Genomic DNA, 23,818 nt, shown 5'->3' on the forward strand with positions numbered 1-23,818 from the left:
TTCAGTGATGGTTGACTGGAGCCAATTACCTTTCCTGCTGTCTTTATCCCACCCATCTCTCACCCACTTTTTCCGTTCCTGAATACTATCTTAATGTTCCCTCTTTCCCAGTTCTGATGAAGGGTCTCAGTCCCAGAACTACGACTCTCTTTTCTACAGATGCCAACCGACCTGCTTAGTGTTTCCAGCATTTTCCAGTTTTATTTTGGGTTTCCAGCATCTGCATTTTGATTTCTGATGTCCAGCGTTCCATGTGTACCCATGGGCTAGTGAGCGAGGTACCTACCCCTCCCCAGTTGAGAGTACGGGCCAGGTCATTTCCCGTCCCCAGCGGGAGGACTGCAACAGGAGGCTGGGGTTTGAGCTGTAGTTCATCCAACAAGGAAAGAATCCAGCCAACCTGGACGGAGAGAGAGAGACAGACAGACAGACACAGAGGGGAAGAGAGGGAGTGAGAGAGTGCAAGAGAGAGACAGACAGAGAATGTACATCACTGAACATCAGCTTCAGAGTCTGACCCCTTAACGTCAAAGTGGAGGCATGCCAGGGTATTGAGTGTAGGAGGAACTATATAACTTCTAGTTCAAAACTGTGCCCACATTTGACATTTTAAACCTGTAATATCAGCAATAACAACAGCATTGGAGGAAGTTACAGATTAAAAAACCCATTTTGTACTGCACATTAATTCCAACCTCCAGTCCTCAGCAGACCTGGGATCCAATTATACATCCGGACCTGATTTGTATTGAATTTTTAATTGGTTTGAGCTTCCCAGTTCCAGTGCACCGTTCACTGTCAACAGTCAGCCATCAATTGCCAACGCAGTGCCGGGCTCACTGGCCTCAGGGGTCCTCCAGGGCACTCAGTGCAGAGTGAGTGCTGATGTTAGCCGCTGGTAGGGGTGAGATTGCAACCGTCATACCCTCCCCTCCACCAGCCCCCCTTCCAACTTCTCCCACTCCATCCCCTCACCCACCGCGGCAGGACAGCAGTTAAACCATAGTAGTTACCGCAGTGGCAATCCAGATTCCCCGTGTTCAAATCCACAAGCTACCTCAAAAAAATCTAATGCATTTCACCGATAGTCTTCGGTGTGTGGGGGGTCTGCCATCCTTACCCTGTCTGGCCTGCACGTGACTCCAGACCAACCAGATGGGTAACAGGGGCATTGAAGTCCAGAGCCCCAAGGAGAGACAAGTAAAGCAAAAACAAAAACTGTACTGCCTCTGATCAGGTAATGCCAGTGGACAAGAGAGGGGAGAGCAGAGAGAGAGATGGCCTGAGGTGTCAACTCCAGTTCTCTCCCTACGGTTGCCGACTCACCTGCTGAGTGTTTCCTACCTTCTGGAGTACAGGGAGGGCCATCCTGCTGGGTGAAAGGGGGGAGCAACTATTCAGGGGGGGGGCAGGTTGTAAGAGAGCATGGGAAGAAATGAAGTAACTCAGGAATAAAGGAAGTTTGCACTCTGAGCCTTGGAATCATAAGTCACGTACAGAGGTGACACACTACAGCACTCAGCCTTTAGCGTCTCAATGTTATTCATCTTGGTGCATGGAGACTCCTCACCAGCTACCCCTCATCAGTTCACCTCCAATCCTGTGGCTGAGCCCAGTCATCAAAAGGGATAGCGCCCCTTCCCTGACATCCAGCTCTCTATCTACTTCAGGAACAGGTGTCTAAGGATGATGGAGAGCTATCCACTGAGCAGGAGAGTCAGTTTCCCATGGCTGTACTGAGCTGGGTGTGGAATAGTGATCTATGTTTGAGGGCAAGCCTGAGGTACTGAAAGACTGCAGTCCCTCTTTAATCACACTACCTCCCCCTGTAAGGGAGCACACAATCCTTGCCCATCAGCATGCCTGCCCCAATGATGGTCCCATTCACCTGGGGCCACCAATCATCTTTTTAAAGCTGCACTGAGGGAACAAAATTAGCTAGGGGCACTAATTGGCTCATCTGTCTGGAACAATTTGCAAAAGGGAAGTTTAGAATGATAATAGACTTTTTCAGGTATAGCCAAACAAATGTGGTGTTGACAGAGCTCTTCCCGCAGAAAAACACAGACTTCAGTCCCTGGAGCGTGGGAGATGGGATATTTGATAGAGCTAAACAAATTTATGAGTAATATAGATCAGTTTATGTAAACAGACTTTTCCACTGAGGACGGATGAGACTACAACCAGAGGTTAAGGTAAAAGTTAAAATGTTTAATGGGAACATGAGGGGCAACTTCTTCACTCAGGGGGTGGTGAGAGTGTGGAACGAACTGACAGTGGAAGTCATGGATGTGGGTTCATTCATAATATTTAAGAGAAATCTGTATAGGTACACAGTTGAGAGAGGTACTGAGGGAGGGCAGTGGTCTGGATTCCAGTAGATAAGAGTAAGTAGAAGACAAAGCTGGCAGGGATTAGATGGGCCAAAGGGTCTGTTTCTGTGCTGTGATGCTATGTAGATCCATTTAAACTGCCTAGTCCAATCAACCTGCAACCAGACCATAGCCCCCACACTTGACCTAAACTTATCTTAAACGTTGAAATCAAGCGTGCATGCACCACTTGTGCCAGCAGCTCATTCCACACTTTCACAACCCCCGGCTGAAAAAGTTTCCCTTCACGTTTTCCCTTAAACATTTCATCCTTCACCCTTAACCCATGACCTCTAGTTGTAGTCCCACCCAACCTCAGTGGAAAAGTTTGCTTGCTTTACCCTATCTATACCCCTCATAATTTTGTATACTGCTATCAAATCTCTCCACAATCTTCTACATTCCTGGAAATGAAGTCCTACCCCGTCCAATCTTTCCTTATAACCCAGGCCCTCCTGTCCTAGTAGCATTCTTGTAATTTTTCAACCTTATTTACATCTTTCCTGTAGGTAGGTGACCAAAACTGCACTAATACTCCAAATCAGGCCTCACTAACTTCTTATACAACATCAACATAACATCCCATCCCCTGTACTCAATACTTTGATCTATGAAGTGCAATGTGCCAAAGACATTCTTTACGACCCTATTTACCTGTGCTTCCACTTTCAATGAATTGTGAACCTGTATTCCCAAATCTCTTTGATCTATCACACTTCTCAATGTCCTCTTATTCAGTGTAAGATCTACCCCGGTTGGTCCTACCAACGTGCAACATTTCACACATTAAATTCCGTCTGCCATTTTTCCATCTGGTCCAGATCCCACTGCAAGCTCTGATAGTCTTTTTCACTGTCTACTACCATCCCAATCTTGGTGTCATCCACAAATTTGCTGATCCAGTTAACCATATCATCATCCAGATAGTTGACATAGATGAGAAACAACAAAGGACCCACCACGGATCCCTGGGCACACCACTAATCTCAGGTCTCCAGTCAGAGAGGCAACCATCTACTACCACTCTCTGGCTTCTCCCGCAGAGCCAGTGTCGAATCCAATTTACTATCTCATCTTCAATGTCAAGCAACTGAACTTTCTTAACCAATCTGCCATGTCGGACCTTGTCAAATGTCTTGCTAAAGTCCACGCACTGCTATGCCATCACCAGCTTTCCTGTAAACTTCCTCGTGTGTGGCTGGAATATAGACCCCAAATCCCCGTTCGCCAACAGCTTCTCAGCTTCCCGCCGTCCCCGGACAATGCGTCGTCAAAACTGGCGTGGAGAGAGCTCTCGCAGCCTCCGGCAACCTGTCCTTCAGTGGTTCTCGAGGTTACTACAGGAGGGACCGCACCCCGGTGGAGCACACCATGATAATGGATTTTAATTGCTGCAAAGAACCGTCGACTAATCACTCTTAGCAGCCCATACTCTGTGCATAGGCCAGTTCGAATGTGTCTGTCTGGTGTTGGACAGATGAACGATTGTCTGTAAGAGGCTGGTGATCTGCAGAGGGAATCGTGGATGGGTCCGAGATCGATCTTGGAGTGCTCAGCCCAGCATGCACTGTACCGCCTTGGGTCGGGAGCCAGCGGGATGACAGTCCTGACAGACAAATTAATCGACCGCGGGCGCAATCTTCACGGATTCCTAGGATAAACTCTGTTGTAGAGCGCCCACCAACACTTACGCCCCACTGAAAGGGGCGGGGGTGCGAGCTTCAAGCACTGTAGCCTGTCCTGGTCACTCACTCCCTGTACCATGAATTAAGCAGGGCAAGGGTTGGCCCGGGCCATGTCATCTGTTTTTTGGCTGGCGCGTCTGCGAGCCAAGCTCAGTACTTCATCCCATTCTTTACTGAAGTTAGTGAATTACCCCCGAGTTAAACGGCCCACTACCCGCACTGCCCCGAACCTCCCGTCTCTTCCACCATGCGCTAAAAACCCACTCCCTCTCTTCATACGATCATTTAACAGTAATCAGGGGCTTGGATTCCCTAGACCTTGCTGAGGTAGGAACAAAGCAACGGCAAATCAAACAACATTGACAGACTCATACTTCTGTATCGAGACTGACGGTGAGAAAAGGTCTCCGTGTGGCCCCAGACTATGATGCTAAGAGGATTGGCATAATCTAAACTGTTCTCAAGAGGAGCTAGATGTATAGTGGGATATGATTTTTAAAACTGGCTCGTTTTCCTCAGATCTGGAAACATGAAGGTGCGGAGGGAGGCGCAGCCCTCGGGGATTCCTCCTGTGCATTTTGTGGATATCCACAAGAAGAGAATCAAGTACAGACATCCACCCTCCCCCCACCTTCACAACCAGCTCCCGCTCCTGGAGCACACACAGCACAAGGAAACCAAGTACGTTACTCGTACGTTTCCTCGTTCATATGCTGGACGAGTTCGTTCGTTCGCTATCCATACATACCGTTCCGTCGCCGCCACAGGCCAGAATCCGCAGGTTGGCCACCTTTCTGTAGAGCTCCAAACTGTTTAGGAAACAGGAGACATTTACCAAAGAGTCGCACAGGTAAACAGTAAAACCAGCAGGTACAATTCAAAGTGCTGTTCTGGGGTACAGCTCACACCCGTGAAGTAAAATCCATACAATTCTAGATACAGAATACTAACACTATTCTTACTAACACTCTGGATATATAGTACCGAATCCAGCTTCGGATACTGAAGCCATTCTAACGGTAGCGTAGTGGTACAATACAGGCGACCTGGGTTCAATTCCCGTCGCTGTAAGATTGTACACCGTCCCAGTGAGGGCGTGGGTTTCCTCAGGGTGCTCTGGCTTCCTCCCAGAGTCCAAAGATTAACCCTCCTGGTAGGGTAATTGGCCATTGTAAATTGTCCCCTGATAAGGCTAGGATTAAATCAGGAGGTGATTCCTGGGTGTCTTGGCTAAAAGGGCCTATTCTGCACTGTGTCTCAATAAATTAGTACTAAGTATATCCACATCCTAGAATTCTGTAGAGAGCTACTGCAAGGCACCAAACATCATTCATCTACATCAATCCTACACCAACCCTGGGCTACCTGGGAGGGAAAAGTGAGATTGATCATGCAGTAGGTTGCAATAACATTGTGGGCCGAATGGCCTATATACAGATTGCTGTTCTATGTACCAATCCCATTTATTCTCCCCATGTTCCCATCGACACCTCCCAGATTCTGCACTCACATACACACTTGGGACAATTTCCAGCGGCCTGTTAACTGTCCAACCAGCACATCTTCGGGACATAGGAGGGAACTGGATAACGCAGGTGGTGGGTATTCACACGGTCACAGGGAGAACCTGCGAACTCCGCATGGACAATGTCGGAAGTCGAGACAGAACCTGGGTCTCAGGAATTGCGAAGCAATGGCACAGGAGCAGCAGTCCTCTACAGCCTGCTGTCGATCAGGTATCGATGGTGGGTCAGAGGGCAGGGTGAGGACCTGTACCTGACCACTCACAGCCTTTCCAATTTGCCCTCTGTTCTCTCCACCCCTCCTTCTCAATTGAACTGAAACATTAACTCCATTACTCTCTCCACAGATGCTGCCTGACCCACTGCATATTTCCAGTATTAGTACTCGCTGCATGATCTGCTAAGTAGAGTCATAGAGCGTTACAGCATAAATACAGGCCCTTCAGCCTATCTAGGCCGTGATGACCTGGTCTGCTGCCTGGTTCTACCTACCTGCACCCAGACCACAGCAACCCACCCATGTACCTATGCAAACTTCTCTTATTTGCTGCAATTGAACCCACATCCACCACCACCACTGGCAGCTCATTCCACACTCGCACCACCCTCTGAATGAAGAAGCTCTCCCTCAGGTTCCCCTTAAATACTTCACTTTTCACCCTAAACCTATGACCTCCAGGTCTTGTCTCAACCAACCTCAGGGAAAAAAGCTTGCACTTACGTACCCTGCCCCTCAGTATTTTGTATACCAGTATAAGATCTTCCCTCATTCTCCTACACTCGAGTGAGTAAAATCCTAAAGCATTCAACCCTGTAACTCAGATTCTCAAGTCCCAGCAACATCATTGAAAATTTTCTCTGCCCTCTTTCAAGCCCATGGGGCCTCTATCAGCTTATCAGTAGGAAGCAATGATTCCTAGTGTGGGATAAACTGGAGAAGTTGGAAGTACTGGGGACCAGATAGAGGTATAGTTAGATGTAGACCTTGTCTATGAAAAGTAGTTCAATTAATTATTGGATGGTGGGTCAATTTGGCCACTGTAAATTGTTGCTCCGCGGGTAAGTGGCAGAACAATCGAATAGATGGGCTTGTGAGGAGAATAAGTTGTACGTTACACAGAAATAAGAATGACACTGATGGGATTGCACTGGTGAGAACGGACAAGAAATGGAACTGAAGACCTGAAGAAAACAGGAGCAGACCACTTGGCCCCTCAAGCCTGCCCTGGCCGATCTGCCCACAGACGACATCTCTACTCCTGTGTCCATTCCCCATAGCCCTCAGTGCCCTGATCTATCAAAACTGTGTCCACTTCCTTTCTCAGTGCCTTCAATGATGTATCTTCCAGAACCTTGTGGGACAGAGTCGTAAAATCACACAGCAGGGAAACAAGCTTTTCAATTCCAGCTCATCCATGCCAACCAGGATGTCCATCTTAAGTAGGTCCCATTTGCCCCCATTTGACCCATATCCCTCTAAAACCTTTCCAATCCATGTAACTGCCCAGGTCTATGTTAAATCTTGCTATAGTGCCTGTCTCAATCACAGTCACATTAGAGAATTCCAGAGGCTCAGCAGTGAGTTCCTACACACCCCAGTTTTCAGTAACTAGCCCCTAAAGGGATGAATGGCCTCCTCCTGGATCATCGTAAGTGACAGCTGTCAGGTTATGGCTTCAGGTCTTGATGCCTGCGGCCCAGTCAGCCCTCGTAGGCAGATCCACTTCGGCCCACTCTCAGACACATGCATTTAACACAGGGTAAGATCCAGCTCCTTCGGGTGCATTTTCCCATCCATCTCCACACCAATATTCAAGCAAGAAGGTGCTTCGGTGCAAGAATCTATCGATGCACTCCTAGGCTGTCTGTACTACGCAACCAAGACCATCTGGTTCCCCCGATACTGAGTCATCAGATTTGAAGCATTAACTTGCTTGCCAGAAAGAATGCTGGAGAGATGTCTACATCCCTAAGTTAACATCACTGGGCATACCTGCATCATCTGAGATACTCTTACAGCTACGCCATTTGAAATATGCCTACATCCATTCCCTCGAATCTTCAGGCTATGTCCCCTAGTTCTAGTTCACTTAGCAGTGGAAACAACCTTCCTGCCTCTATCTTATTTATCCCTTTCATAGTTTTATACGTTTCTATAAGATCCCATCTCGTTCTTCTGAATTCCGGTGAGTATGGTCACATAGTGACATTTTGCGTGCCACAGTTCCCAAGGAGACATTGGATTGCATAGAGGGACACAGAGTTTTAAAGACGTGAGCGCGGGCAGTCGGCACATTTTGCACACCACAGTTTCTGAGGCGACACTGGACTGTGCATAATAAGGCACTAGGAGAGGTCCAATAAAGTGAGTTAGGTTTAAGCAGAGCGGTCATTGCGTGGGCAAGCCAGCGTTAGAGTGGGGGAGTTGAGTCTTTGGCGAGGAGAAACGTAGGCCATAGGTAGGCTTTTTAGTTACTCATTCTTGCTTTATTTCTTATTGCACAGTTAGAGCAGTGTGGATGCCAGGCAGAACAGTGGAATGCTCATCTTGGTTGATGTGGGAAGGCAGGGAGAACTCCAGTGTCCCTGAAGAATACACCTGTAAGAAGTGCATCCAGTTGCAGCTTCCAACAGACCGTATGAAGAAGCTGGAGCTGGAAGGCGGGGGGGGGGGGGGGGGGGATTGATAGACAGGACATACAGGGAGGTAGTTACACCCAAGGTGCAGGATGCAGGTAACTGGTTGGCCATCACAAGGGGGAAAGGGGAAAGTCAGCTATTCAGTCTACCCCTCAACACCACTGTGGATAATGCTAGGGGCATGACCTAGCAGAGGAAAGCCACAGTGGTCGTGTCTCTGGCACTGAGTCTGGCTCCGTGGTTCAGAAGGGAAGGGTGGGGGGAAGAGGGAAGCTGTAGTGATAGGGGATTCATTGGTTCAGGGAACAGGAGGTGGTTCTGTGGACAAGAACGAGACTCCTGGATGGTATGTTGCCTCCCAGGTGCCAGGGTCAGGGACATCTTGGACCCAGTGCACAGAATTTTTAAGTGGGAGGGTGAGAAGCCAGAGGTTGTGGTCCGCGTCGGCACCCATGACATGGGTAGGAGGGATGCGAGGTCCTGCAAAATGAGTTCAGAGAGTTAAGTGCAGTTAAAAGACAGGGTCTCCAGGGTTGTGATCACAGGATTACTACCCATGCCATGTGCTGGTGAGGCCAGAAATAGGAAGATCATACAGCTTAACATGTGGGTAAGGAGTCGGTGCAGGAGGGAGGGCTTCAGATTATTGGATCATTGGGTTCCCTTCCAGGGAAGGTGTGGCCTGTACAGAAGGGACAATTTGCATCTAAACAGGGTGGTGGGGGGTTTAGCATGAAGGCATGCTTCTGATGCATGGGGTAGTGGGGAGGGGTTGTTTAAACTAGAGTTTCGGGGGATGGTAAGCAGAACGCCGGAACAGATAGTGGAGTGTTTGTGGAGAAAGATGTTACTAAGCCGACTAGAAGTCAGGAATCAAAAGGTTGAGCATGGTGGCACTAAATTTCTGAGCTGCACAGGAGTATTGTAGGAAAGGCAGATGAGTACGTGGAATTATGACATTGTAGACATTAGTGAGACTTGGTTGCAGAAGGGGCAGGACTGGCAGCTCATTATTCCAGTGTTTTGTTTTAGACATGATAGAGTGGGAGGGAATAAAATGGAAAGGGGGCATTACTAGTCAGGGAAGAGATCACAGAAGTGCTCAGACAGGACAGACTGGAGAGCTTGTTTAATGAGGCTTTATGGGTAGGAATGAGAAAGCAATGATCACGATAATGGGATCATACTATAGACCACCAAACAGTCCACAGGATCTAGAGGAGCAAATCTGTAGAGAGATTGCAGACTGTTGCAAGAAACATAAGGTTGTGATAGTACCGTAGGTGATTTTAACTTTCCACATATTGACTGGGTCTCCCAGAGTGTAAAAGAACTGGATGGGATAGAGTTTGTCAAATGTGTTCAGGAAAGCTTCCTTAATCAGTACACTGAAGTCCCACCTAGAGAGAGTGTGATACTAGATCCCTGATTAAGGAATAAGAGAGGGCAGGCAAGAGAAGCTTATCTTAGGGGAACACTTTGCATCTTGTGATCATAAAGCCATTAGTTTAAAGATTGGCCTGGTCCTCGGGTTGAGATTTGAAATTGGAGAAAGTCCAACTTTGATGGTTTCGAAAAGGATCTAACAAGAGTGGATTGGGATAGGCTATTTTCTGGCCAAGGTGTACTTGATAAGTGGGAGGCCTTCAAAAGAGAAATTTTGAGAATACATTTTCTATGTTTCTGTTAGAATAAAAGGCAAGGATAACAGGTTTAGGGAACTTTGGTTTTTGAGAGCTAGTGAGACCCTGGTTAAGAAAAAGAAGGAGGTGCATAGCAGGTATAGGCAGGTAGGAACAAATGAGGTACCCGAGGAGTGTAAAAAATGAAGAAGGAAATCAAGAGGGCTAAAAGAAGACATGAGGTTGCCCTACCAGATAAGGTGAATGAGAATCCTAAGGGGTTCTACAGACATAGTAAGAGCAAAAGGATAGCAAGGGACAAAATTGACCTCTGGAAGATCATAGTGGTATTCTATGTGTGGAGCTGAAGGAGATGGCAGAGATCTTAAATAGATTTTTTGCATCTGTATTTACTCAGGAGATGGACACAGAATCTGTAGATGTGAGGAAATGCAACAGCGAGGTCAGTGTCCCTATACAGATTACAGAGGAGGAGGGGAGTTTGCTGTTTTGAGGCATATTATGGTGGATAGATCCTCAGTGCCTGACAAGATATTCACTCAGACCCAGTGGGAGGCAACTGCAGAAATTGCAGGGGGCCTAGTAGAGATACGTGTTTAAAAAATTGTTAGCCACAGGTGAGATACAGGGGGAATTGGAAGATAGTTAATGTTGTTCCATTGTTTAAAAAAGGTTCTAAGAATAGGCCAGGAAATTATAGGCTGAGAGCCTGACATCAGTATTGGGAAATTTATTGGAAGGTATCCTAAGGGAATGAATATATAAGTATTTGGATTGACAAGGATTAATTTGGGATAGTCAACATGGCTTTGTGTGTGGTAAGTCGTAAATAACCAATCTTATATAGAGATTTTTGAGGAAGTTACTTGGAAAGTTGATGAAGGCAAGGCAGTAGATGTTGTCTACATAGACTTCAACAAGGCCTTTGATAAGGTCCCACATGGGAGATTGGTCAAGAAGGTTTAGTCGCCTGACATTCAAGATGAGGTAGTAATTGGATTAGACATTGGCTTTGTGGGAGAAGCCAGAGAGTGGTAGTAGATGGTTGCCTCTTTGACTGGAAGCCTGTAATTAGTGGAGTGCCACAGGGCTCAGTGCTGAGTCCATTGTTGTTTGTCATCTATATCAGCGATCTGGATGAAAATGTGGTAAACTGGATCATCAAATTTGTGGATGACACCAAGATCTGTGGACAGCAAGGGAAACCATCAAAGCTTGCAGTGGGATCTGCATCAGCTGGAAAAATGGCAGATGGAATTTAATGCAGATATGTGTGAGGCATTACACTTTGGGAGGACCAACCCAGGTAGGGCTTACACAGTACTGTAAGCGGTAGGCCACTGAGATGTGCTGTAGAACAGAAAGATCTGGGAATACAGATCCATAATTCCTTGAAAGTGGTGTCACAGGTAGATAGGCTCATAAAAAAAACTTTTAGCACATTGGCTTTCATAAGTCAATATATGGGTAGGGGAGCTGTAATATGTTGAAATTGTATAAGATGTTGGTAAGGCCAAATTTGGAGTATTGTGTGCAGTTTTGACCACCTACCCACAGGAAAGATGTAAAGAAGGGTGAAAGACTGCAGAGAAAATTTACAAGGATGTTGCAACGACTTGAGCTATAGTGAAAGATTGAATGGGTTTGGACTTTATTCCCTCGAACATAGAAGATTGAAGTGAGATTTGATAGAGGTATACAAAATTATGAGGGTATAGATAGCGTAAATGCAACCAAGCTTATTCCACTGAGGCTGGGTGAGAATACAACTAGAGGTTGTGGGCTAGGGGGAAAAGGTGAAATGTTTAAGGGGAACATGAGGGAAAACCTGTTCACTCAGAGAGCAGTGAGAATGAGCTGCCAGTGCTAGTGATGGATGCAGGTTCAATTTCAACATTTAAAAGAAGTTTGGATAGGTAGATGAATGAGAAGGGTATAGAGGGCTCTGGTCTGGGTGCAGGTTGATGGGACTAGGCAGATTAACGGCTTGGCATGGACTAGATGGGCCGAAAGGCTTGTTTCTGTGCTGTATTATCCTATGACTCTAGTCCCAGGTGAATCAATCTCTCCTCAGAGCTTAATCCCCTCATCCCTGGAGCCAACCTGATATTCGGTATATTTCAATTTGAATGCTCAGGAATTGTCAGATCAAATTGTTGAACCTTCTACCCACACTGAAATGGAAACAACAAATGCTGGAAATATTCAGCAGGGCAAGCAGCGTCTGTGGGGAGAACAACAAAGTTAATACAGATGACCCTTCATCAGTTCTGATGCAAGGTTGCAGTCCTGAAACATTAAGACCATAAGATCACAAGACACATTAGCAGAATATGTCTGCTCCACTGTTCCATTATGGCTAATTTATTATCCCTCTCAACCCCATTCTCCTATTTTCTTCCTGTAACGTTTGACACCCTTACTAATCAGGAACCCATCAACCACTGTTTCAAATATACCCAATGACTTGGCCTCCACAGCTAGCTGTGGCAATGAATTCCAACATTCACCGTCCTCTGGCAAAAGAAATTCCTTCTCATCTCTGTTCTAAAGTGACATCCTTCTTTTCTGAAGCTGTGCCCTCGGGTTCTAGACACCTCCACTACAGGAAACATCATCTCCACATCCACTCTTTTGAGGCCTTTCAATGTTTCAATGTGATCCCCTTTCATTTTTCTGAACTCCAGTGAGCACAGGCCCAGAGCCATCAAATGCTCCTCTTACATTCCTAGAATCGTTCTCATGACCTTCCACTGGACCCTCTCTGAAGTCAGCACCTCCTTTCTAGGATAAGGGGCACCAAACTGCTTACAATATTCCAAGTGTGGCCTTATACATCCTCGCTTTTATATTTTAGTCCTCTTGAAATAAATACTAACGCTACATGACTCAGGTTCACTCTCCATAGACGCTGCACGACCAGTTGAGCGTTTCTAGTATTTGCTGTTTTTATTTCATATTTCTGGCATCTGCAGTTTATGTTTACTCTCAGTCATACAATGGTAGAAAAGACTCGCCCAAGCATACCATTTTACCTACAACATACAGTGGTGGAATTTATCACTTCTGTCATGACCTGAGTGTGGGATAGATTATTTTCCACCTCTGATTACACTGAAGGGTTACTTTTCCCAATTTCCACAGCAGTGTTTGAACTCACACCTGCTGGATTTCTAATCCAGTAACCGAATCACTGTACATATCGTGTAAGGGAAGTCTGATCTCACCTTGAAGAGTGCACACTGTCATCAAGATATCTCATGCAAAGCCAACTATACATTTGTTTGGAACCTTTGCGTGGGCAATATCCATGAAGTGTATTGTCAGAAAGCTCCAAGGCAAATCACCTCTGTACACAGCAATTACTTAATTACAGTAAACTCCACAATTGTTTAATTGCACTAATTAGCATTGTAGACTTGAGCTCTGGGGGTTTCTCAGTTGTTTTACAGGTCCTCAACCAGGTAACCACAGACTTTTGTTCCTGAGACCTATTCGTGACCCAAACAAGTCTACTTCTTCAGGAGGCCGAAGAAATTTGGCATGTCCCCGCCGACCAGTATCAATTTTTAATCGATATACTACAGAAAGTATCCAATCAGCTTGGTTATGCCCTAATCAGCCCAAAACCAAGACAGTGCAGAGTTTTAAACATGGCTCAGCGCATCACAGAAATCAGCTCACCAGTCTCCTCATGGACTCTGTCTATACTTCTCACTGGCTCGGTAAAGCAAGCACATAACCCACCCTGATCATTCCTTCTTCTCCCCTCGCCAATGTGCAGAAGGTACAAAAGCCTGAAAGCAGGTGCGACCAGGCTCAAGGAAAGCATCTACCCTCCTGCGATAAGACTCTTGAACTATCTCCTAAGACCATAAGGGCAAACTCATGACCTCACAATCTACCCTGTTATGGCCTTGCACCTTAATGACTGCCTGGACTGCCCTTTCCCAGTAACTGTGACACTTTATTCTGCATTCTGTTATTGCTTTTCCCCCCGTATTACCTCAACGTACTAATGTGTTGAAATGATCTATAGGAATAGCATGCAAAACTAAGTTTTTCATTGCATCTTAGTACATGTGACAATAATAAATCAATTTACAATTTGAAAAGCAGACTCTTGGCAACGCACTTAAGTTAAAATATAGGCCAACCAAGGGCAACATGAGGTTAATCCAGGATGTTTAATTCAACCATTCAGGTATTGTATGAACCTAATTCCCATATGCCAGACCTTTACCACAGCCCCACAACAGCTGGAAAATCCACCTGCTGATCTTCTGAACACTTGCTCAAGTCAGCGATTTATAACTTTGGGTCGACCTGTACTAAATCTTTTTGGGAGCCACGTCTATGAAGGATTGGCTAGTTTTGGAGAGGAGAGGACCCAAAGGAAGTTTTGTGATAATAATCCTGGGAACGAAAGGGTTAACGATTGAGGGGCGTTTGAAAGGAGAATGGGCAAAGAAGTGGCAGATGGAATACAGTGCATGGCCATGCACTTTGGTGGAAGGAATAAAGGTACTGAATATTTTCGAAATGGGGAGTGAATTCAAAAATCAGAGGCTCAAAGGGACTTGAGAGTCCTCATGCATGATTCCCTAAATCAGTACACACAAAATGCTGGAGGAACTCAGCAGGTCAGGCAACACCTATGGAAATGAATAAACAGTCGACCCTTCATTTGGAATGGAAAGGGAGGGAGAAGATGCTGGAATAAAAAGATAGGGTGAGAGAGGGGAAGGAGCACAAGCTGGACAGTGATAGGTGAAGCCAGGTGGGTGGTGATAAGTGGAAAAGGCAAAGGGCTGGATTCCATAAAGGTTAACTTTCAGGTAGAGTTGGTAATAAGGAAAGCAAATGGAATGTTAGCATTCATTTCAGGAAGACTAGAATATCAAAGCAAGGATGTAATGCTGAGCTTGTATAAGGAATTTATCAGACCATATTTTGAGTACTGTGAGCACTTTTGGGCCCCTTATTTAAGCAGGGATGTGCTGGCACTGGAGAGGGTCCAGAGGAAGTTTATGAGCGTGATCCTGGGAATAGAACAGTTAACATGAGGAATGTTTAATGTCTCTGGGCCTGTACTCACTGGAATGGAGGGGGGAGGGTCTCATTAAAATTTACCGAATATTGAGAAGTCTAGAGTGGACATGTTAAGGACGTTTCCTGTAGTGGTGGAGTCTAGGACCAAAGGGCACAGACTCCGAATAGAAGGGCATCCCTTTGTAAGAAAGATGAAGAGGAATTTCTTTAGCCAGAGGTGGTGAATTTGTGGAAAACACCTTCTGGTCAATCAAGATGGTGACTGCGCACAACACTCCTTTAGTCAACATCTTCTGGATAGATCATGAAACCATAAATTTCACTTCTATGTCTTTTACGTTTGTTTTTTGTCTTGGATGTGATTCTGGAGCTGTTGAACCTGTGATTTGCTGTTTGGAGGTCATTTGGGTGTTCCAGCACTCTGCAGCCTCAGAGGCGGTGAGCAGACTGTGGACAAGCCAATAGCCGTCACCATTTTGCCCATTAAAGCGATGAGGGGGATTGAAACATCGAGGCGAATACGGAAGTTTGGTGATCTTTTGGGTGCTTTAGCACCCTACAGTCTCTGAGAGGATTCCAGGAGACCGAGGCAGCATGCACAAAACCTCACAGTGAGCAGGTGGCCGGACAGGGAGCAAGCTGATGTTCGAGTCCATTTCACCGATTAAAGCTCCCATTGCGTGCTGATTAAAGCGATGGAAGAGCCGAACGCGGAAGATGAGTACCGGCTGCCTGCCTTGTGATTGCTCTGCTATCAGAGAGGGGGAGCCTGCCGCTCTGCCCGGAAAATATTCCCCAGATTTTCTGTGTTTTGGATGTGGACTTGGACTGTAGACATTTTTCAGTCTTACAGTTTTTTTTATATTCTATGGTTTTTTTGCCTGATCTTTCTTTTTTTGTGCGGGGGAGCAGATTTGGGGGTCGATATACCTGATCTGTTTTGTTTGTCTTTTTTGTGGGGGGAGGTGGGCTTTGGGGGTTAATGATCGTGCTGCCTAGCTTTTCTTTCTTGGTTTCACGGCTACCCAGAGAAGAAGAATTTCAGAGTTGTATACTTTGATAATAAATGAACCTTTAAACTTTTGAATTCATTCCCAAGACAACTGCGGAAGCCAAGTCATTGCGTATATTTAAAGTGGGTGTTGATAGCTTCTTGATTAGTGAGGGCATGGAAAGGTTATGGGGAAAAGGGAGGAGAATAAGGTTAAGAAGGAATATAAATCAGCCATGACTGAATGCCAGAACAGACTTGTTGGGCTGAATGGCCTAATTCTGTTTCTATGTCTTATGGTCTAAACTTACTGAGCTTCCTGGACAAGTTATTATAATGCAGTATAAAAATGAATTTTAAATGTGGTGGGATAATAGTAACATCCAACCGTCCAGGCTTATCAGAGAAGTGGAGCTCCAGGAAATATCTAACACAAGCCCCGTGGCTGTGAAAGTGGTGCATACACATGGGTCGGTGGTGCGCTCAGGTGAAGTTACCATGCAAACAACCACACAGAAGTACGACTGATGTTCTGTGACCATGGCATTAGACTTACGCTTCTTTTGGTCCTCCCTGTGAGAGGTCAAAGACTTGCCGAGGATTTAGACACCACATGAACATCTGTAGGACCTTGTTTCCCTGTCACAGAAATGTACAAAGTAAACACACATGTAAAGGGAAGATGAAGCCACAGAGAACAATGACCAGGCTTGGGGAGGGGTGGCGGTGGGGGTTGGACCACGGAGAGCACTCGATTAGCTCGGTCTGACTCGGCAGGGCTTGTAGAATGGAGGGCACACTGAGCACCCTGATGTCCTGCTGTGGAACCTACTGACTGCACATTCTGTGCTTCAATCCATCAGCAAATAGAATCAGGGAAAGGGAGAGATGACCCTGTGGTGTGTGTGTCATCGGAAGAGGGCACAGGACTGAGAGATGCAAGGTAGCAGCAACTCCATAGAATCATAGAGCACTGCAGCACAGAAACAGGCCATTTGGCCCATCTGGTCTATGCTGACAGGTTATTCTGCCTAGTTCCATCTACCTGCACCCAGACCATAGCAATCCACGTCTCCCCATCCATATACTTATCTAAACTTCTCTTAAATGTTGCAGTTGAGCCCACATCCATCACTTCTGCTGCCAGCTCGATCCATACTCACATCACCCTCCAAGTGAAAGAGTTTCCCTGCAGGTTCCCCTTAAGTTTTGCACCTTTCACCCTAAACCTATGACCTCTAGTTCTAGTCTCAACCAACCTCAGGGGAAAGGCCTGAATGAAATTACCTATCTATGCCCCTCATCATTTTGTATACTTCTATAAGATCTCTGTTACATTCCAGGGAATAAAGTCCTAAACTATTCAACCTTTCTCCGTAACTCACGCCTCAAGTCCTGGCAACATCCATGTAAATTTTTCACGCACTCTTTCACGTTTATTGATATCTGTCTATAAGTAGATGACCAGAACTGCATACAATACTCCAAATTCCTCACCAATGTCTTATACCATTCAACATAATATCCTAACTCGCACTGAATGCCCTGATTTATGAAGGCTTATACACTAAGAGCTGTTTCGCAGGTACAGGAGGCAGCAGATGTTGGAATCTGGAGCAGCACACGAGATGCTGGTGGGTCAGGAGGGACATGGACAGTTGGCATTTTGGGTTGATCTGCTGTGAAAGATAGCGAGGATATAACTGGTATAAAATGAGCGAAGGGGTGGAGAAAGAGCTGGCAGGAATAGCAAGGTGGGGGCGGTGTTTGGCAGAAGATGAGGGAGGAGGAGAGTAAGAAGCTGGGTGGTGATAGGTGGAAATGATGGAAAGGAAGACCGGACATGGAATAAATAGAGTGAGATGGAGAGAGGGAAGAGGTGGGAGGAGTGTGTGGGTGGTGGGCAGATGGAGAGGAGGGGAGTAAGATCTGGTGATGGAGGCAGATGTATCAGGAAGGGAGAGTAAAGAGAGTAGGGACAAGGGGGAGCAGATACTGTAAGTCAGGTAATTCAGTGCTCATACTGCCCGGTCTCAGGGTACCAAGATGGAATGTGAGATGCAGGTCCTCTAATACGGGGGGCAGAATACCATTATTACAACGCCTGAAACCAGATTTATTTCCCACCACTATGTGTACGTTCCCCCCACGGCAGTATGGGTTTCCTCCGGGGGCTCCGGTTCCTTCCGTAATTCAAAGACCCGTGGTTATGGTTAGGGTTAGAGAGTCTTGGGCACTGGAAGCGTGGTGACAACTGGGGACCATCTAGCACAATCCTCACTGATTTTTATTTGAAGCAAATGACGAATTTCACTGCGCGTTTCGACATTTTGATAAATATGTGACAAATAAAGCTAACTTTATCTTTAATGGTCTCCATCTACTGCCCAGTCATGTCAGTGCAGGAATGGGATGGAGCATGAAAATGGCTGACAACCAGGAGACTTGGATGGAGTGAAGGTGCTCGGTGAAGAGTGGTCACCCAAGCCCACATGATGCACGCTGAAAAGGCAGTGCAGAGTTTGGGTATTGGGCTAACAAGTGAGGTGATGGGCACAAGGTTCCCTTTCTCCCCCCCTTCTCCACCAACCTGGTTTCCACCACTCTTTGGATTTACAAACACCAGAAGTGGCTTCATCAAGGGTGACGGAATGGGCTTGATGATGAATGGCTTCCACTTGCTTTCCTGAAAGGCAGAGGTCAGAGCATTAGTGAGGTCCATGCCACCAAGCTGGCACAGCCCGTAGCCCCCTTCCAGCCCCACCCAGGTAACAAAACCCATCGTCGAGCTGCCACGTGCGCAAGGAGGCAAACATGCTGCGCACACTGTCAACAATTAAAGTGAAACCTTGAGGGACTTCCCCTTGATCCCTCTCTGTAACAAAAAGTGGACACACTCAGACCTCCTAATCACTCCTTTGTGCTCCCTCCGACTCACTAAACACCGCCCCCAACCCCTCCCACTGACTCAGAGAGGTTCCCCCTCATTTTACAGTGTACAAGTAGTACAGGTCTGGAGTTTCCCAGGTACCAGCCTTGACAGTGTGTGACACATTACATCGCCAAGGCAGAGGGGGGCACTTGCTGCAGCCAAGCCCGACTCTACCCCTATCCAACATGCACTCCATGGCTACCTGGGTCCTCAAAGACTGGTTTGCAAGTTCCACTGAAGATGTTCCACAGCCATCATTCCTCTGTCTAAAAGTAGTAACCAGATCAGCTAGAGTGGGGGAGGAGGCTGGGAGCTTGGTGCCTGTAGAGTCAGGAATCAAACTGGCTAACCCTGAAGTGCATCTCGTTTGTATGGTGGGTTTCAAATATCTTAACTTCAGGTGACACTGGTGCTAAGTTGCACTAGGATCTGGAGCAGATTTGGAGAATTTGGGGGTTGATGTGCCTGTTACATTTTTGCACTTTTTTTTGTAGGGAGGTGGGATTTGGGAGTTGATAACTGAACTGCTTTTCCTTTCTGTCTTGGTTTCACGGCTACCAGGAAGATTGAATTTCAGAGTCGTATACTTTGATAATAAATGAACCTTTGAGATCCCACACAACACGGCAGAGGCTGGGACACTGATGCAACCTGTAGAGGTCCAGACGTGCCCCAATGCAAATTCAACTCTGCACCTGATTATGTGGAGACCTACACCAGTAGTCCCATATCAGTTTTGTGTAGGGGGTAGCCACCTATCAGTGTTAACATATGCAACAGATTAAAGGAGATTGATCTAATGTTTGCTGATCAAGTGTCCAATTCTATAAAGAACATCGTTGTATGTTACTCGGGGACTGAAAGTTCTTCCTGCTTCTCCTCTTTTGTTTCTATAACTCTGGCTGAAGCCACTGTTCACAGCTCAGATACACTCCCTGCCAGGCTCCTGTTGAAGTTACAGAAGTTAGAGTGGCGTAATTCTTCAGTGTTTTGAGTTTGTTAGCTGGTGATTTCTATGTTAACTGACCGCAGTGACAAACAATTTAATATCTGAAATTGAAGTTATTAAAAGTGATAAAATCATCTAAAATCTACCCATTGGAAAGTCACCCTAAACCCCTGCGTTTAATTAGACCGGGGGCAACACTTCCCAGGAAACACAGGAATTCCAAGGTGAATAATTGTTATCCGCTGGCAAGGTCAACTAACCTCCCTGGTATGGTCGGGATTGGTGACCAACAGTTTATTGGTTTATCTCTTCCTTACTGGAATGGTCATCTTACTGAAATCCGTAACCAGCGGATTAATGTTTGTCGATTGTACTGGGCTCTGTATTTCTAGGTTTCGCGGCTGTATGTGTCTCTGGTGACAAACTAAACAGCCTCAGAAATATAGCTGTCACCATAGCAACCACACAGCACAACTAAGGGAAAATTAAAATGGTCGTAACGCTGATCGTTCCCTCAGGGTGCCTGTCTCTGCAATTATAGATAAACCATTTCTTCATCCTGACTCACGTCCGCTCCTTTCCTGCTGCTTTTTCTCTTCAGTGATGTCCTCTTTTTCCTTCTACTTGAAGACTTGAATGAGTTCTGTGCAGAGGCAACGATGAGAAAGTCAAAAACAGGATGTCACCATAAATGCTTATTGCTGCCTCCTGACAGTGCGCTCATTACCCTCTGAATAAAGCACGGAGTGAAAGCCGGTTTCCTGTCATCCTATGTCCCCGGATCTCCCTGGTACTTTATCCCTCTTGTCAGCATTGTAATGGTAATGATAAACCACAACGTTTCAGATAGTTCTACCAGTTACATTCTGCTGAAAAGGACAACTAGCCTTCTTTGGTTTAATTGCATAAATTTTTCACAAGGTTTCTGCAAGCAATCTTTCTACATTTATACTGTCCTTGGTACAGGGCTCTTTGCAGTTCTCAGTGCTTATCATCACCAGTTGCCACCATATTTTGTTTGTGTTGCAGCAGCTGGTCTAACTATTACTCTTTACTACATTATGGAACTAAGACAGCACTGATCATCTGCCATAAATTGTCCTTGAGAAGGTGGCCGTGATCTCTAACCAATACAGCGCTTCTAATGATAGTGACTCCACGTGATGTTGGCGAGGGTGCTCCTGGATTTAGATCCAAAGATGTTGAAAGACTGAAGGTCTCACCACCACCTAGTACATGCCCTCTCTCTTCTCATCACTACCATCCAAGAGGAGGTTCTGGAGCCTGAAGCCACACACTCAAAGTTTTGGGAACAGCTTCTCCTCCACCATCAGATTTCTGAATGGACAATGAACCCATGAACACTCCCTCACTGTTTCTTTTGCTCTCTTATTGCAGCATTCATTAATTTTTTAAAATATATTTCTTAGTATAGTTTATATTATGTAATGCACTGTGCAGCTGCTGCAAAACAACAAATTTCATGACATATGCTGGTGATAATAAACCTGACTCTGATTCTGACACATTTTCCAAGACAGGATGGTATGTGACTTCAGAATCAGAATGAGTCTTATTCTCACTGACATATGTTGTGAAATTTGTTGTTTTGTGGCAGCATTTCGGTGCAAAACATAAAAATTGCTATAAATTACAATAAGAGCATATAAATATTAAATAAATAATGCAAAAAGAGAGCAAAATAGTGAGGTAGTGTTCACGGGCTGTTGGCAGAGGAAGAAGCTGTTCCTAAAACATTGAGTGTGCTTCTTCAGGCTCCTGTACCTGGTCTCTGATGGTAGCAATGAGATGTTGAGGGTCTTCCATGGTTCATGCTTCCTCCTTGAAGCACCACCTATTGACCATCTGAGATTCTGCCAACAACAGTCGGGTCATCAGTGAATTTATAGATGTTGTTTGAGCTATGCCTAGCTACACGGTCATAAGTGAAGGGGGAGTAGAGTAGTGGGCTGAACACTCATCTTTGAACTGTTGATCGTCAGCGAGGAGGAGATGCTACTTCCAATCCACACTGACTGTGGTCTCTCAACGATGAACCTGTTGCAAAGGGAAGTGCTGAGGCCCAGGTTGTTGATTAGCGCTGAGGGGATGATGGTGTTGAACACTGAGCTATCATCAATAAACAGCAGCCTGACGTAGATAAGTAGCCTGGGGTAGATGGGAGAACACAGTAGTGGTGGTGTTCCCTTGCACCTTCTTGTCATAGGATGTCTTGTATTTATAGTTCATGGCTTTGGGAGCAGTCTGGGTGAATAAGTGAGGTGCATTTTGTAGATGGTGCACACTGTAACCAACCAGTGGAGGAGGAGGTGAATTTTCCAGGAGGTGAGTGTGGTGCAAGTGAAGGGGACTGCTTTGCCCTGGGTGGCATCAAACTTCTGGAAAGCTATCGGAACTACCTCATCTAGACAAGTAGACGGTGTTCCACTGCACTTACACCTTGCAGAAAGGAGGGGATTGTAAAATAATGGAACGCAATAAACAAGAGTGAGCGAATTAACATCTTTAAAAATAGATAAATCTGCCAGAGATGTTTGAAATGCATCTCAGGGCATAAGGTAGGAAAGAGTGGCACTCACCGGTGGATTGTTGCAGGTATTATGTTGGAGGAATGAGAACCACTGGTGAGAGAGCCCAACAACAGTGCTGGGCATGTTAATGGAATCCATTCAGAGGAATAACAGTAATCCTCGTTTTGAATGGCACGGATTAATCGAGGGCTGTCAGCATAGATTTTTTTTACGTGACACTCAAATCTGTACTGATCAGATTCAGATTTATTTATTGCGTGCACATCTAAACGTGCAGTTGTCTGCGTTAACAACCCACACATTTAAGGATGTGCTTGGGGCATCCCGCAAGCGTCATCACACATTCTAGCGCCAACGTAGCATGCCCACAAGCCTCAGCAGAACAACACAGAACACAACAAGAAATGAAACAACAACAGCAAAATGAACCCCTTTCCTCCCTCCCACCCACCCATATGAGCAGTCCTCCAACTCCAGGACAGGCCTCAGGCCTCCAACTCCAGGCTTTGGCCATTGGGCTTCAACCTCTAGACTCCCGACTGAACTCGGGCATTGATTTTCAGTTTTGACCCATGGACTAGCTGATAAGAGAACCCCGATCTCTGGGCACTCCAATTCTCTGGCCCTCATGCCTTTTGCTCGTACAGACATTCGAACCCAGGACCCAACAAACCGGGAGAGCTCAACATCCACGGATGTCCTTGTCATGGGCCTTTGAGCACAGAGTGAAGGCCTAGAGTCCGGATACTCTTCATTACCCGTTCACATCACTGGACTTCGAATGTGGAGAGGGCAGGGCAGAGGCCTGACTTCTAATCCCCCACATCCCTGTTCCTAAACCTTAGCCTGACCACTAACCCCCCTCCCTGTCCCCAAAAACCATCCCTACAACCCTAAATGATGACGAAGTGTGACCCATGTGGAGTAGGATGGGGGGGGGGGGGGGGGTGCACAGTTTTGGCCTCCTTCCCAGAGAAGACCGCAGATCGGTGCCATCTTAGCCAGAAGATGGCACCAAGGGCAGCATATTTGATATGGCTTACACGGTTTAACAATGGCTTACGATTCAGCCCCACATAGCAGGCTGAAAAGGAAAGTAAGATGCAGAGGGATCTCAGGGAAAGTGGAAATGGGACTGGAAAGGGGAGGAGGTGAAATACAACACTCTATGTGCAGTGGTGCACAATGTAGCATTTACAGGCCTCACTCAAGGCCAGTCCTGGCAGACAGCTTTGCATTTGTATAGCTGACATGTGAGAGAAACCCTGTACCCATGTCATTGGAAATTATCCTTCAGGTTCTCTGATCAGCTCACACACAAAATGCTGGAGTAACTCAGCAGGTCAGGCAGCATCTATGGAGGGAAAGGAACAGTCGCTGCTTCAGCTTGAAACCCTTCAACAGGACTAGAAAGGAAAGGGGCAGAAGCTAGAATAAGAGGATGGGGGGGTGCTACAAACTGGCAATTGATAGTTGAGG

The 23,818-nt window shown here is 46.1% G+C and overlaps 1 protein-coding gene across 4 annotated transcripts in view; it reads right to left on the reverse strand.

Moving 5' to 3' along the window:
- Positions 1-23,818, reverse strand: part of dgki (diacylglycerol kinase, iota) — a 233,394-nt gene that overhangs the window by 95,686 nt on the left and 113,890 nt on the right. For 3 of the 4 annotated variants that reach the window (XM_073058951.1, XM_073058952.1, XM_073058949.1), the window contains exons 9-13: positions 20,356-20,430; positions 18,497-18,592; positions 16,463-16,545; positions 4,806-4,866; positions 287-400 (exon numbers count right to left, since the gene is read on the reverse strand). In XM_073058951.1, the coding sequence (XP_072915052.1) occupies positions 287-400; positions 4,806-4,866; positions 16,463-16,545; positions 18,497-18,592; positions 20,356-20,430 (429 nt within the window). The remainder of the gene's footprint in view (positions 1-286; positions 401-4,805; positions 4,867-16,462; positions 16,546-18,496; positions 18,593-20,355; positions 20,431-23,818) is intronic. The other variant, XM_073058953.1, reaches the window with a different exon arrangement.

This window comes from Hemitrygon akajei, chromosome 10 (assembly GCF_048418815.1).
Source record: "Hemitrygon akajei chromosome 10, sHemAka1.3, whole genome shotgun sequence".
Classification (NCBI taxonomy): domain Eukaryota; kingdom Metazoa; phylum Chordata; class Chondrichthyes; order Myliobatiformes; family Dasyatidae; genus Hemitrygon; species Hemitrygon akajei.